Source organism: Cannabis sativa, chromosome 3 (genome assembly GCF_029168945.1).
Source record: "Cannabis sativa cultivar Pink pepper isolate KNU-18-1 chromosome 3, ASM2916894v1, whole genome shotgun sequence".
Lineage (NCBI taxonomy): Eukaryota > Viridiplantae > Streptophyta > Magnoliopsida > Rosales > Cannabaceae > Cannabis > Cannabis sativa.
In genome coordinates, this window is record NC_083603.1 from 33,280,038 (window position 1) to 33,293,744 (window position 13,707).

Below are 13,707 nucleotides of genomic sequence, written 5' to 3' on the forward strand. Positions count from 1 at the left end.
TCACGCGCCCCACGTCGTATCATAAGACCGAGGAGGCGGCTGGAAACATTCCTACGAACAAACGTATTGTCGCATTAAATAACATCATTTAATGTGCCCCCCACGCGCTCGAGACTCGAGCTGGGGAAACGAGGAGTCAACTGGAGACACTTGGACAAGCCTTGGTTTATTTTTACTAAGTAAACAAGGCTTGGGGGGTAAATGTTGCTCCTAAAATCGCCCAATATACGTGGACCAGTCAGGAAGGGACACGTGGATCAAATTACTTGAGAAGAACTGCTAAGTCTTTGTATGACACCAGGAAGCGTTATTCGCATGGGTCCCGGAAGATGCACCCGGAGTACAAGGTACTCCCGGAAGCGAGCATAGCCCTAAGGCACTCCGGGATGTGTCAGGTCTCTCCCGAGACATCAAGTCGCATTTAATGCTGCATGGGAGGAAGCGTGTTGGGACTGTACACGCAATAAAGTCTGACGGCACATCCCCCAAACAGCAGCGCTACTGTAATGATCGTTTAAGTCTAGCGACGGCTACTCTGCGAAGAGTCACGTCAATCATAAGACAAAAAGGACATTCTCCATAAAAACCCTACAGCACCTAGGGATTTGACCATGCATCACCCATGGTATATTCATCGGAAATGCCCAACTTTATGGATACTTACAGACACATGTGTAAGTACAATTCTAGGGATTGCCCCACTAAAACACTATAAATACCCCCTCAAAGCTCATTTAATGGGGTCGGAGAATCTTGGCTGCTTAAGAGCAAACAGAGAAAAAAAACTCACCAAGAACATTCTTTGTATTAAAGAGAGAAACATTCTCCCAAGTGTAAGATCTGTATTAAAGACATCCATAAATACCAGTGGCTCGTGGACTAAGGCTCATTAACGCCCCAACCACGTAAAAAGTCTTCATCTCGCTTTCTTACAGCTCATTATTATATTCATATTTTATTAGTTGCCGAAAACCTCGGTCAACAGTTGGATAAAGATTAATGTTCCACGAACCCCTCATCTATAATTTAGAAGTCCATACATACTCTGGAAGAGTTATAGAAAATATATGATCAAAGATTGTATATGGTGATATTTTAAAAGTGATAATAATAATCTTATGAGATCTATTATCACCAAAATAATTATGGATCATTATGCGTGAGGGGGATACATATTCATGCTGCACTCTTTTTCCCTTAGTTCAGGTTTTGTCCCACTGAGTTTTCCTGACAAAGTTTTTAACGAGGCAACTTACAAATAGTTATGAATATGAAATATATTGTACTCTTTTTTCCTTAGCTCAGATTTTATCCCACTGGGTTTTTCTGACAAGGTTTTTAAAGAGACAACTATAAATCATGTTAACATACTTGCATTTTATGAAGCAAGTAGAGAATGTGTGGGAGTGAGATCATTGACAAAGTATATTCAGGAAACATATGGATTGCACTCAATAAAGAAGTATCAACCCAAGCAATTCTCTATGGATAATACTGCTTGCATCGCTCAACTAAAAGGATGGTACATTGAAGGAGATAGAGTTAGAACACATTTCACTAAATTCTTCTTTATACGCTTTAAGAAAATACATATTGGTGTTCAATATATTCAATCAAGTGTCAATTTTGCAAACTTATTCACAAAGTTATTACCAACATCAACATTTGAGAAGACGGCAGACAAGATCGAAATTCATCGATTAGAATATCTCCACAAATGCCTAAATGAGGAGGAGTTAGTTTACACTATACTCTTTTTCTTTTGATCAAGTTTTCAGTAAGATTTATAATAAGACAGTTATTATGGACATCAAAGGGGGAGGGTTATAAATATTAATAATTATGTGGATGTCCAAATCTTTTATTTATTACCATTAATTGTAATCAACATTCCTCTTTTTCTTAGTTTCCCTTTTTCTTAGTTTCTTAATATTTCACTCTCATATTTGTATAAATAGGAGTTCACTCCATTAAAATAAAGAACATAGAAATTCTCATTCACTTTCTCTTTCTCTCTTCTTCTTCTTTATTTTTATCTATTCTATATTATTTTATAACAATTACAATTTACACAAAAACTTAACATAAATACTTATCTAATAAATAATTTTAAGGAATTATATTAAATAAATATTTATTTAAGATGGTCTACGGTATCAAAATATCATTACTCATTAAAGAAACCCACATATGCGACATACTGTGTGTTAAACGGCACGTATCACATACCGAGCTGGCCGCAATTGACGCGTGTGACTTTTGCTTCCCACACAAATAACCAACTCTTAACAGACTCTCTGCAACTTCCACCAAAGCTATGGCTGCCACCACCACACTCTTCTCCAATACCCTCCTCAAAACCACCAATCAAAGCTTCACACGTGTTCTCTCACACCCATCTCCCCTTCTCAACCTCAGCTTCTCTCCCACTCCGAGCCACTGCAAAAAGCTACGGGTCTCACCACCACGCCAAACCCATATCATAGCCTCTGCGCTTTCTGGCTCTCCAGGCAAGCTTTTTGTTTTGGAATAATCTGTTTGGTTTGCTAGAAAATCTGCAGAAAAATAAAATGATTATCATTTGTTCAATCTATCTATTATATTATCTCTGTTTCTCTCAGGGATTGAATCTACAGTGGGTAGTGAAGAGGATACGCCAAATTTGCTGGATAGAGTCGAAGTATTTGATTTAAATGGAAATGGAATCCCAATTTCTGATCTATGGAAAGATAGGAAAGCTGTCATTGCTTTTGCTCGTCATTTTGGGTAAACTAAAACTTTCTAATATGTAAAGCTTTTCTTTCTATTAATTTGTAATGCTATAAATAAAGTTGTTTTGTGACTTTTTCTGTACTCTTTCAGATGTGTTTTCTGCCGCAAACGTGCTGATTATCTTGCCTCTAAGAAGGTACTTGTGTTGGTTTATTATTGGTTAATTCCTGTTCTTCTCTAGGTTGAGTTTAATTCCTTGTTGGGTTCCTAATCTGAACTTTTGGCTGCCAAAACCCGGTTTCAAAATAGTAACGGCAAAGTGGAAGAATTTAAACATTGGTCCGTCAAATAAAATTTGCTTATCTCCGTTAGAGGACGACCATTATTTTTACTGATAAGTTAGTGGATTACAGTACTCTTAATCTCACAACCCGAACTCCCAACTACACTGCCAAAGTGTGTATCTCTCTCCCGAATCACACACTGTGCTAAACCGATCACTCACTTCTCTTTTGGACTATCTACTTATCCTCACAAGAAACTCACTAAGTAGCAAAGTGTTGTAATTATGCACTAAAACTTTATTGTGTCATTACAAAACATTGATTCCCATGCATGTGGGGATGGGATTCCACATGTCTGTGTTGGTTGCAAATGTACTCTGAATCTCTAAGCACAATGCCTTTTTTGGTGTAATTCAGCATCGTTTTGAGATTGTGGAGAATAGAATAGTAAGACCTCATGTATTGCAATCTATTTATGAATGGCAGGACATATTTGATGCAAATGGAGTGGCACTTATTCTGATAGGACCTGGAAACATTGACCAGGTATAACCCAAAACAGCATATAGGTATTGTAAGCATGCATAGATGTATTTGCTAAAGTGTGTGATCATATGAGTGACTGCTTGATTTTGTGCATGTGGATAGTGAATGTAGTCCCCATGTTAGAGTTTCAAAAAACTCTTGTAACACGCATAATCAACATAAATACAACATACAAGTTTAGAACCTAAGCATGTTACTACAAGTGCTTGAAAATCAAACCCTAAGTCATGTTTCTAAAGAACAGAATCAGAAACAATATCTGAATCTATTGACGGAGATTGTCTTGAAGGTATTGATCTTGCAATAACACAAGCTTTTCCTCTATGATTTTCTCTCTTCATGGGGGAGAAAAAGAAGTATTTGGTTCTTAGGGACTGCCAATTTATTCTCTAATATTTATATATAGTTTTAGGTATTTATAGTTTGCTCCTCATCAACTTAGAATAACACTTAATACCCAATGATACTAATTATGTAATGATTACTTTTTTTGTATCAACGTTACAATAGCATCATACATTAATACATATGTCCCTACATTAGGATTTTTAATGCAACATCCTCGTCTGATGAGGTTGTTCTCAATGAAATTAGATCTTTTGACTGATACTTTCATAGCCAGATCAGTTGTTTGCAATTTAAAGTTGTAGAAATTTTAACTAAGCTCTAAAAAGAATTGTGAGTTGATATAAATCCATAACAACCGTATCTGTTTCTTCTACTCTTAATCAGCAGCATTACTGCTTTTCTGATTTTTGGTGTAGGCAAAAGCATTCTCTGAACAAACAAATTTCAAAGGAGGTATGTTTCTACAATCAGTTTTGAATCTTCTGTATGTTGGTTGCATGAAGCGCTATTGAACTTTGCATGTAAAAGATCATAATAAAATGTTTGCTATAACATTTGTAAGAATGATAATTGTTATTCTTTCTGGATAATCTATGTTTATGCCAATGACACAACAATAGTGAAACTCAATCCGTTCTGTCTACTTCGCCTATCTACAAGATTTTATAGTTCTACTAGACTATAGGATTTATGTATTAAAGTGTTTCTCTCTGAATATTTTTGTATCCCTGAATAGTGATATGAATCCACTATTTATTGGTATTAATTACAGTCAAGAGCCTCTTACATTCACTGATGAAGGCGACGGAGAGGCAAGAATATTGGGAAATAAGGGTTCTGGTTTGAAAAACACAAGAGGGCTTCCAAAGGTTGAAGATGATGAAAAAAAGGGAGAAATGGGCTCTTGATGCCTATTTATAATCTAGTGGCAATCCTAGCAGTTTGAAATGAACGGTCCAAATTGCTTCTTCTGAAAAGCATCTTTTGATCCGACAAATCAGTACTTGAATAGACCGCATTTAATGCACAACCCAAACGATTAATGTTCATCATTGCACGTCTTTTGTCTTGTACGCATTAAAGCAGAGTTCACCTCAATTGTCCTACCGTCATTACAACTCATCCCAAGGGACACACCTCCCACACGCGCGTGTCGCCAGCAGATGCATCAGAAACGACAAATGCGTGCCATATCGAAGGTCCCTACGGTTAATTTCCCCAATACATGATGATAGCTTATGGGGCACATCCGTGAGTCCAACCATCACCACTTGTCAAGGATTTGTCACGCATAAGCGACGAAGTACTGCAAGCTCCTGGACCGCGTTACGTCCCGAGAGCTTGGGAGTAAATGATATCCGCGTTTCTACGAGGTATGACACGTGGCATTTTAGAAGGACACCAAATTAATCCTTCTTTGATCGAAATCCTTTAATACTGCGCTATCGCTGAAAGGCTTCCCCGAACCAAGAAACCTCCAGAACGAAGGGACACGTGGAAGCCTACTCAAACCTGCCTTTGCTTCCCAAAGAATGAAGGAGAAACGTATTTCCCAGACCCAGAAGGGTCTAAGAGGGAAGCTCGTTTGATTTACCTCCAAACAGGTACTCGAGGGGCCTAAAGCGGATGTCAACCCTCACTGGATATCGCGGATATCGACCTTCTCCACACGCCAGGTCACCAAAGTGACGGTTATGCTTTTCCTCACAGAATCAGATCTTCTCCCCTACATCCGAGCATGGTAGTGCTCGCACCACCACCATCTTTTTACTAGACGGACACTACGGACTTTTGTTTTTAAAGAAACAAGCTTTGAGTGACATGTCTCCCCTGCTTTTAAAGGTTAAACATTTGCGTGACACGTGTCCAAGTAGTACAAAGTGGTCCTCATTATCCAGCTGCTACACGCACGGGCATAATGTTACCCATGGGATCATCCAGACAGTTCTACATTGCATGTAATTTACCCCAACAGTGGGATTTAAGCAAAAATCTTAGGTGGGTCATGGAACCGTCTGTACCTACCACTTAGCCTATAAATACCCTTTTATTCTCATGCAAAGGGGTCAAGCCAAAAACACATAGCTAAAACTCTGCTGAGATTTCCCTTGATCCTCTTCTTCTTCGAATGGAAACTAAGGGTAAAGAGTTAGGGTTTCCTGCAAAATACTGTAAACACATCAATATCGCCCTTAGAGGTTAATAGACTGACTCGTGGACTAAGGTTTATTAACACCTGAACCACGTAAAAAATCTTCCTCTCTTAATTTTTGCAAATTATTATTTCTTTAGCTCCTAAATAAATATCTAGTTTTCGAAAATTTCGGTGAACACTAGGAGTAGAATCATCCATTTTGGTTATGAAATATGTTACACGTGTCGCCTAGATGGATGTCACGACATAGTGTGTAGAAATTCGGATAACATGGGTGAAATACATTAAATATCTAACTATTGGGCCTCCAAGATGGTTCTTTCTTGTGTGGCGAATCGTTCGTACAGTGGGGACAATTGTTGGTGCAGGGCACATGTCGAGCAAAAGCTTGCACTTGGTGGACAAAATGCTCAGAGGGGTCGTCGAACAAAGTAGAATATTCGGAGGATGGTGCGCACACTACCATGGTTTGACATAGGGAACAAGATCTAATTTTGTGTCAGACAAGAATAACCGTCATAAAGCCATTCGGCTCTCGCCTCGCATATGGATTCCGGTTCTCCTTGCACAATTGGCATTTGTCTTAAACTCTTCGCATGACCCTCCGGCATCTGCCTGCACTTATAGGTAAATTAGTCTTCTCCGGGAACTGGAACAATGATAAGGCTTTCGGGTCTTTGATGGTCATTTGCTTTGCAACAAATCTTTGTACCTCTTTCAAGTCAGACCTTTCTCGAGCTAGCATAATCTCTCTGTGACCTTCTGCAATTAAGAAGACTTAGTCGGTGATCATTTGAATTGTTGCCTTCTATTTTTTGTCACGTGTTCTTCATTCTAAAGCATAGATAATAGTATTTAAAAACTGAAACGGTTTTTAAAAACTAATAGGGTGCATTTGGCCAATTTTTTTAAAAACAACTTCTGAAAACTGAGTTACAAAAACTAGAAAACAGACACATAAAAATTATTTTCTATTTTCAAAAACAATTTTTCATTTTTTTGTAGAACATATTCTTTTTTACATTTTCACTCGGACCCGAACCTTGGACCAAGACCTAGACCCCGATTTCGGACCCCGGACACGGCCTAGCCTTTGGGACTGATCCGGGCGTGGACCCGAACATGGCCTAGGGATCGACCCGACCTTGAACCTCGAATCTGAGTCCAAGTTCTTGTTCGGGTCCAGGTCTGGGGTCGAGTTCGAGGTGAGCTGAGTTCATATCATGGTATGGTGTAGAATATTGACGTTGTTTTTAAGAAAAAAAAAAAATAGTTTTAAAAAACAGGAGCCAAACACTATTAAATTTTTAAAATGACAAAAATTTATTTTTTATTCTCACTTTTATAAACACAATTCTGAAAACTGAAAACACAACCAAACAGACTCTTAATTGGTAGAAACTAAGTTTAAGGACCTTAATACTCAAATTAAAACTTTGAGGATCAAATTGTTATAGGGGCCATACTTCAGGGACCAACAACACAATTTAATGACAAATCTCCAATCCTATTTGAGAAGTTTATGCAGATCCTATTTCAGAATTATGTTTCTCACTTTTAGAAACACAATTTTGAAAACTGAAAACACAACCAAACAGACTCTTAATTGGTAGAAACTAAGTGTAAGGACCTTAATACTCAAATTGAAACTTTGAGGATCAAATTGTTATAGGGGCCATACTTCAGGGACCAACAACACAATTTAATGACAAATCTCCAATTCTATTTCAGAAGTTTATGCAGATCCTATTCACTCATCATATGAGGCATTGAGATTTGTTTCTGGGGTCACAACAACATTCACTCAAAGAGTAAGAAAGTATATGCCTTAAACTACTAATATAACAACAATTTAATCCAGATGGGTGTTTCCTGATTTAGTTTCTTTTGAAAAAACTCTAGGCAGGTGTTAAAATTATACAACTCTACATGGAAGGATACAGGCAAGACTGGAAGCTTTCATTTCAAAAGGACACAGTGTCTAGAGGTGGCTGGTATGTGCCTTTTTTTATTAATAAAGAAGCAAATATGTAGAAGTCAAATTTGATGCCCTTTTAACTCTTACCGTTAATCAAGTCAGAAAATTCTGCCAAGAAATACTATAGGGATGTTGAATACTAGTTTAGCCAATGAAGCTCACTGCATAATGCTATGACATCCTAGCAATTTATGAACTTGACTTAAACATTCTTTGTCATATGCGAAATTCGAACCACTTTCATTGATTATATCCTAACTTGATTTAGTTCCTTGTTTGATTTCGGTATGAAGATGTGAAATAAATTGCCGTTTGTCTAAGGCAACAAAGTTTAATGCCCTTTTAAGCTTTACCACTAATCTACTGAGAAAGTACTGTTTACACTATTAGTAATTTTAGTTGGGGAGTTTGTCTTTTTATTCGGGCTATAGTGATATTTTATATAGTTTAAGGAAAAAAAAAATCAGGGGGGCCTGCTCCCAAACTGCAAAGATTGGCTCTGTTGCGATGACAAGCAATAGTAATTCGGAATACGAATTGACCTTGACAGAGAAAATCAAACTTGTCTTTCAATGTTTGTATGCTATCTTGATTTTGTTTTCAATACAAAGATTTTAAAAAAGTTATTTTCTCAGGCAACAAGGCGGGATTATAGTTGCAGGTCCTGGCAAAACTAACATCTCGTACATTCACAAGGTTAGTAACTTTTTATTCTTATTATCATTAGGGTGCATTTTTGATTGGGGATTGGGGTAATGAAATTGAAATTTCGTTACTTTGGTTAAAAATATTGGAATGACATTCAATTATTTCTTCACTAATTTGTTGAAATAACTATTACTTCTAAAACTAGGAAGAAACATCATTTCAATACAAAATGAATATAAATTTTTTATTTAGTAAATTTTATTTCATTTTTTATATCCTATTCCCATTTCCATTCTTTGTTTTTATTACCCCAGAAAAGCAATTAAAGTTCTTCGTTTGTGCACTTTCTGATTGATATAAGAGCCATTTAATTCATTTTAGGACAAAGAAGCTGGGGATGATCCTGATATTGAAGACATTCTCAAAGCATGTTGCTCATGAAAGTAGTAAAAAATTCTCTTCTTCTGTTTAGCTCTAAGTCTAGCTCTGCCTGGTTTGGCCAATACTAAATATAGACTCAAGAGCTACAGACATATCCCAGTAAAAAGTTGAAGCATTACTGATTCAATAGGATTTGATATATTTATTATGTATAGATAAATAAACATTTTGTAATATGTCGTTTTTAAAACGTACAACGAAATTCAAATCTACTTCATTGAAAGAAATAATGCTACATTCGAAACTGTTTCTAGAATGAAAAGAGAAAATAACGAAAAAAAAAAAAAAATAGAGAAGCTGGGTCATCATTCAAGAGAAACTTTAACCTCTTTCTTAAAAACTAATTGAAAGAAAAACAACAACAACAAAATAGGGAAACTTTAACCTGCACATATAATTGATGGCACTTCAATATAGTCCATCGACCAATAGATAGATATACTTCATTGACACTAATAATATATATAGTGTCATTCCTCTTAAGTAAAAGTTATGTAAAGGAAAAAGGGGTAAGTTGAAAAATGACTCTTTTATTGATCAATTAATTAAATTTACCTCTAATTTTATATTTATTTAAAACATACTTCTTTTTATATGTATTGTACCTAAAATATCCTGATATAAGAGAGTCACATGGAGAGTATCTTGAAGTTACAAGGGTAAAATTGGTATAATATTTAAAAAAAGAGGTAAAAATGATAAGACTTTAAAAAAAAGGGTAAAAATAAAAGAGGACAATATAAAAAGGGTATAGAGTATAATTTTCTCAAGAAAAAAGGTAAAAGTTGAAAAATCTATATACATAAATATATATATCTATTCTATATAAAGTGTGCTTATATAACAGTATTCTTAGTTTATGAGAAATTTATGGGTAACTTTTTATTTATATTAAAAATAAAATAATTTATGAGAAATTCATGGGTCACTTTTTATTTATATATAATAAAATAAATAGCTTAATTTATTTTCTCCTTAATTTTTTCATATTTTTAATTTTTTATTAAATTAATAAATATTAATCAATTAATTAATCTACTAATATTAAAATATCTACTAAATTTTTTTAAAGTTTAGCATTACTAATTAATAAAAACATCAAAATATCGTCCATTCCTATTTCATATATATATATACAAAATCTTTCTTGAAAAATTCAAATATATCTAACTCATTCAATATTATAAAAATTAATTAAGTAAATAGTAGGATGCTTTGCTAATTATTAATTTATTTTAATTATACCCTTATTATATTTTTATAATGGGGAGTTTTATTTGCACCCCATAAAATAATAAATACACCATATTATTAAAAAAATATAAACTTAAATAATTTTTAAAATTTACTCTAAATATTTTTTTAAAATTTTTTCCTCACATTATTTTATGTTAATTTCAATAATTATTTTGATTTTATTTTCATAATTTTTTCTAACTCATGTATATATATATTTTTTTAAGAAAATTTCATATAAATTTTTTGTTATAATATTTAAAATATAATTTATTTTTATTTGATAGGTATATTTTTTTAAGAATATGAATTAGAAGAAAAAAGTTAAAAAAACTTAGTACAATTGAAGATATAAATTTTATATAAAATAAAAATTATTAAAATGGAATGTCTTTAGAAATTTTGGAGTGTAAATAATATTTCCCTTTTATAATTTATTTTCAAAAGGATCGAGTAAGAGAATACGTGTAATATATATATATATATATATATATCTTTATATATTAAAAGTGCCTATCTAACGACAATTCTTGGTTTAACGGTGTTTTTAATTTTTTTAACGTTTTGAAGCTAACGCCGTTAACTTTTTTTTTCTTCTTCTTATAATTATCAAAAAAATCCTTCTTTGACTAAATCAAAGAATCCAAAGATGACATTGCAACGATTTGCAAATCGAAGCCGAAAATTAATGTCCCCCACTCAATTCAAACATCACCTAGAAAAATCGTCTCTTTGAATTTATCAACCACAGCCTACGACAATGAATTTCTCTCTGATTCAATTCCCAACACCAAACTCAGACCCCAAGGATCCATTCACTTTTTGTTTTCTGATTCGATTCATTTTGTTTGGATCCATTCACTTTTGGTTTTTCTGCCTAATGATTGACCTTCTTTCTTTCCTTACTCATTCAAACCCAAATTCAATCCGCCCATGATGATCGATAGACTGAATCGTCGTAGTCGATTGGTCCCCTAGAGTGGATTCAGAGGTGCACTTGTAACTGTGACTCAGGCACTTATACGAATCCTTATCCGGGTCTCCCAAAAAACCATCCAACGATTAAGAATATGAAGACCCAGATCTGATTCCCGACTCCCACCATTCCAGTTCTGTCGTCGGTGGTGGTGTATGGAGCTTTGGCGGTTTAATCCAAACTATAGCGACTAAATTTGAATCTGTCATTGAAATCTACTGGCGGGATTTCCCTTTCACCTCGTTGCTCAGGTTTCCCTCAGCCTCCCACTTCTCAACTCGGCGGTGGCGGCGGCGACATCTCCTCCACTAGCAGACATGGTAACACTTCTTTTTCTCCAATATTTGATATTTAGTTTTCACCGGAATATATCTTTCAGGATTTATGTATTCTGCTTTTAGGGTGCCTATATCTAATTGCATATCTTATAGAATCAGTTTTCGATTAATGCTTATGTTTTGTGTTTTTCTGGATACCCTTTTGGCTTATCTTTCAAGTTTAGTCTCAAGTATTCATTTTTTTCTTATCATAATCCGATTACGAAGCTTAGTCTCAAGTAATTATAACTTCATGATTAAGAAAATATGAATATAGGAGCTGGAAATATATACCAATTGGCAATAGATGAATAACAGTAGTGATAGTGTAATTAGTTGTATATTTTGTTTAAATTCATTTATTTCTCCTTCAAATTTTCTTAAACTTGATTTGGTGTGATTTGATTATTTAAAAATGTCACTGAAGCTTGAAACTTTAATTCTAATATGGGGATTTTTGGTAATTTGAGATTATCGTCCTTAATAATATGAAATACTCAATTTTTTTAGTTCCTTTAGGGTAAAGGGATCTTATTTGATATTGGATCTCCTTATCTGAGATCTCTTTTGAAGCAAAGTACTCATGCATAGTACCATCGATCAATAAAGAGAATTTTGGGGTAGTAACACTCCATCACAAGATTAACAAACTATCCTAAGTCTTATCATTCAAAATCACATTCTATCACACTGGTGATACTTCTTATTAAATTAAAAGATTGGATTAGTCTTTCTGTACCCACCCGCTATCCCTCCCTGTTTGAGAGTGGTTAAATATCTATAGGAGAGCCTCCTAATAAAGAAGTTGCTTCTTGAAATTGCAAGAATAGCATTTTAAATAATACTATATTTAATTTTAGCACTATTCTAAATAATTTTTTATTTAACATTTGTGGCATAAGAAGAGGAATTGAGTTGGGATGTTGATGACAATGACTAAGAAGATGATGTTGTGTTGAAAAAGATTGCCAAGAAAAATGGGGAATCGGGTAGTGAAGATGGTGTAGTAGTAGCAAAGGAAGTGCAAAATGACTCCTCAAATGCTTCCTTGATGGAATAGAAAGTTCCTTTGATACTAATAAGAATGTTGAGAAAACTTATAATGTGAATGAGGGAAAGAGTAGTGAGGGAGAGTAAACAGAGTGTGCATTTGGAAGAAGATGTTGTTGATTCTGAAGCAAGTAATAAAAAATTAGATGTATCCAAAGCTGATGATAAAGTAGCTTTGAAAGGGATGATTGAATTTGGTGAATCGAACAAAGATAATGATGTTACAGTTGTTTCAACTCAGCCCTCAATGCCAGAGGAGGAAGATCTTGGTTGGGATGAGATTGATGATCTTAAAACTATTGAAGATAAGAAAATTACTCTTCTTAGGAGGCCTAATAGAGCAGAGCTGTGAAAGCGGCTTAAGAAGATGATGTGGACTTGAGCTGGGATATTGAAGATGGTGATGATGAACCAAGTAAAGCTCCAAACTAGAACTTCAGTTAGTTAATAATTGTACTGCTTTCATATTTTCCTCCGTAGAGGATTTCTTTTCTTTTTCCTTTTTTTTTTTTCAATATCTTCTCCCCTATTTTTTTTTTCTGTGATGTTTTAAATGCAAATATGTTTACGTCATGTAAAATTAATTTGTAAGGTTTGAAAGTAACTCTATCATAGTCATGTAATGTCATTTAATTTTGCTACATTTATATGGGGTTCCCGCTCTTTGCCAAAGACTGATGGCAGTTGATATTATTCAAATCATTCAATTACATTAAGGTAGCATTTTATATTTATAGGACCCATTTATGTTTGTATGACTCTTATTTGTAATTGATCATTGTTTCTCATGTTATCTTGATCTTTTTCTAGGTATGTGCTCTCACTTAGACGTATGTTATTGAATTTTTTTAAGATGCCGTAATGTTCAAAGATGTGCAGAAAATATATTACAATCAATTCACCATTCAAATAGCTGAACCGATGGAAGATTAGGATGAAGTTTTACTATGCATTGTTTTATTTTTCTAATATTATTCTATATTAAGACGTTATTTAATAAAAAAAAATTTCTCAGA

At 34.3% G+C, this 13,707-nt stretch overlaps 1 protein-coding gene and 1 long non-coding RNA gene across 5 annotated transcripts; both read left to right on the top strand.

Annotated features, from left to right (window-relative positions):
• Positions 1–2,166: 2,166 nt before the first annotated feature.
• LOC115709801 (thioredoxin-like protein AAED1, chloroplastic) lies at positions 2,167–9,339 on the top strand. Of its 3 annotated transcripts, none has more exons than XM_030638020.2 (9): positions 2,167–2,510; positions 2,622–2,766; positions 2,863–2,908; positions 3,483–3,542; positions 4,307–4,343; positions 7,777–7,856; positions 7,948–8,039; positions 8,659–8,719; positions 9,053–9,339. In XM_030638020.2, the coding sequence occupies exons 1-9, from the start codon at positions 2,318–2,320 to the stop codon at positions 9,110–9,112; spliced, it is 774 nt and encodes a 257-aa protein (XP_030493880.2). In that variant the 5' UTR covers positions 2,167–2,317; the 3' UTR covers positions 9,113–9,339. The 3 variants fall into 3 exon arrangements, with proteins under 3 accessions (XP_030493880.2, XP_030493882.2, XP_030493881.2); XM_030638022.2 differs by having other exon boundaries at positions 2,237–2,510; positions 7,777–7,864; positions 9,053–9,097; XM_030638021.2 differs by lacking the exon at positions 3,483–3,542 and having other exon boundaries at positions 2,239–2,510.
• Positions 9,340–10,958: 1,619 nt separating this feature from the next.
• On the top strand, positions 10,959–13,484 carry LOC133035714 (uncharacterized). 2 transcript variants are annotated; one of them, XR_009686839.1, is made up of 2 exons: positions 10,959–11,644; positions 12,544–13,484. It is a non-coding gene; the product is annotated as an uncharacterized LOC133035714 (long non-coding RNA). The 2 variants fall into 2 exon arrangements; XR_009686840.1 differs by having other exon boundaries at positions 12,547–13,484.
• The last annotated feature ends 223 nt before the right edge of the window (positions 13,485–13,707 follow it).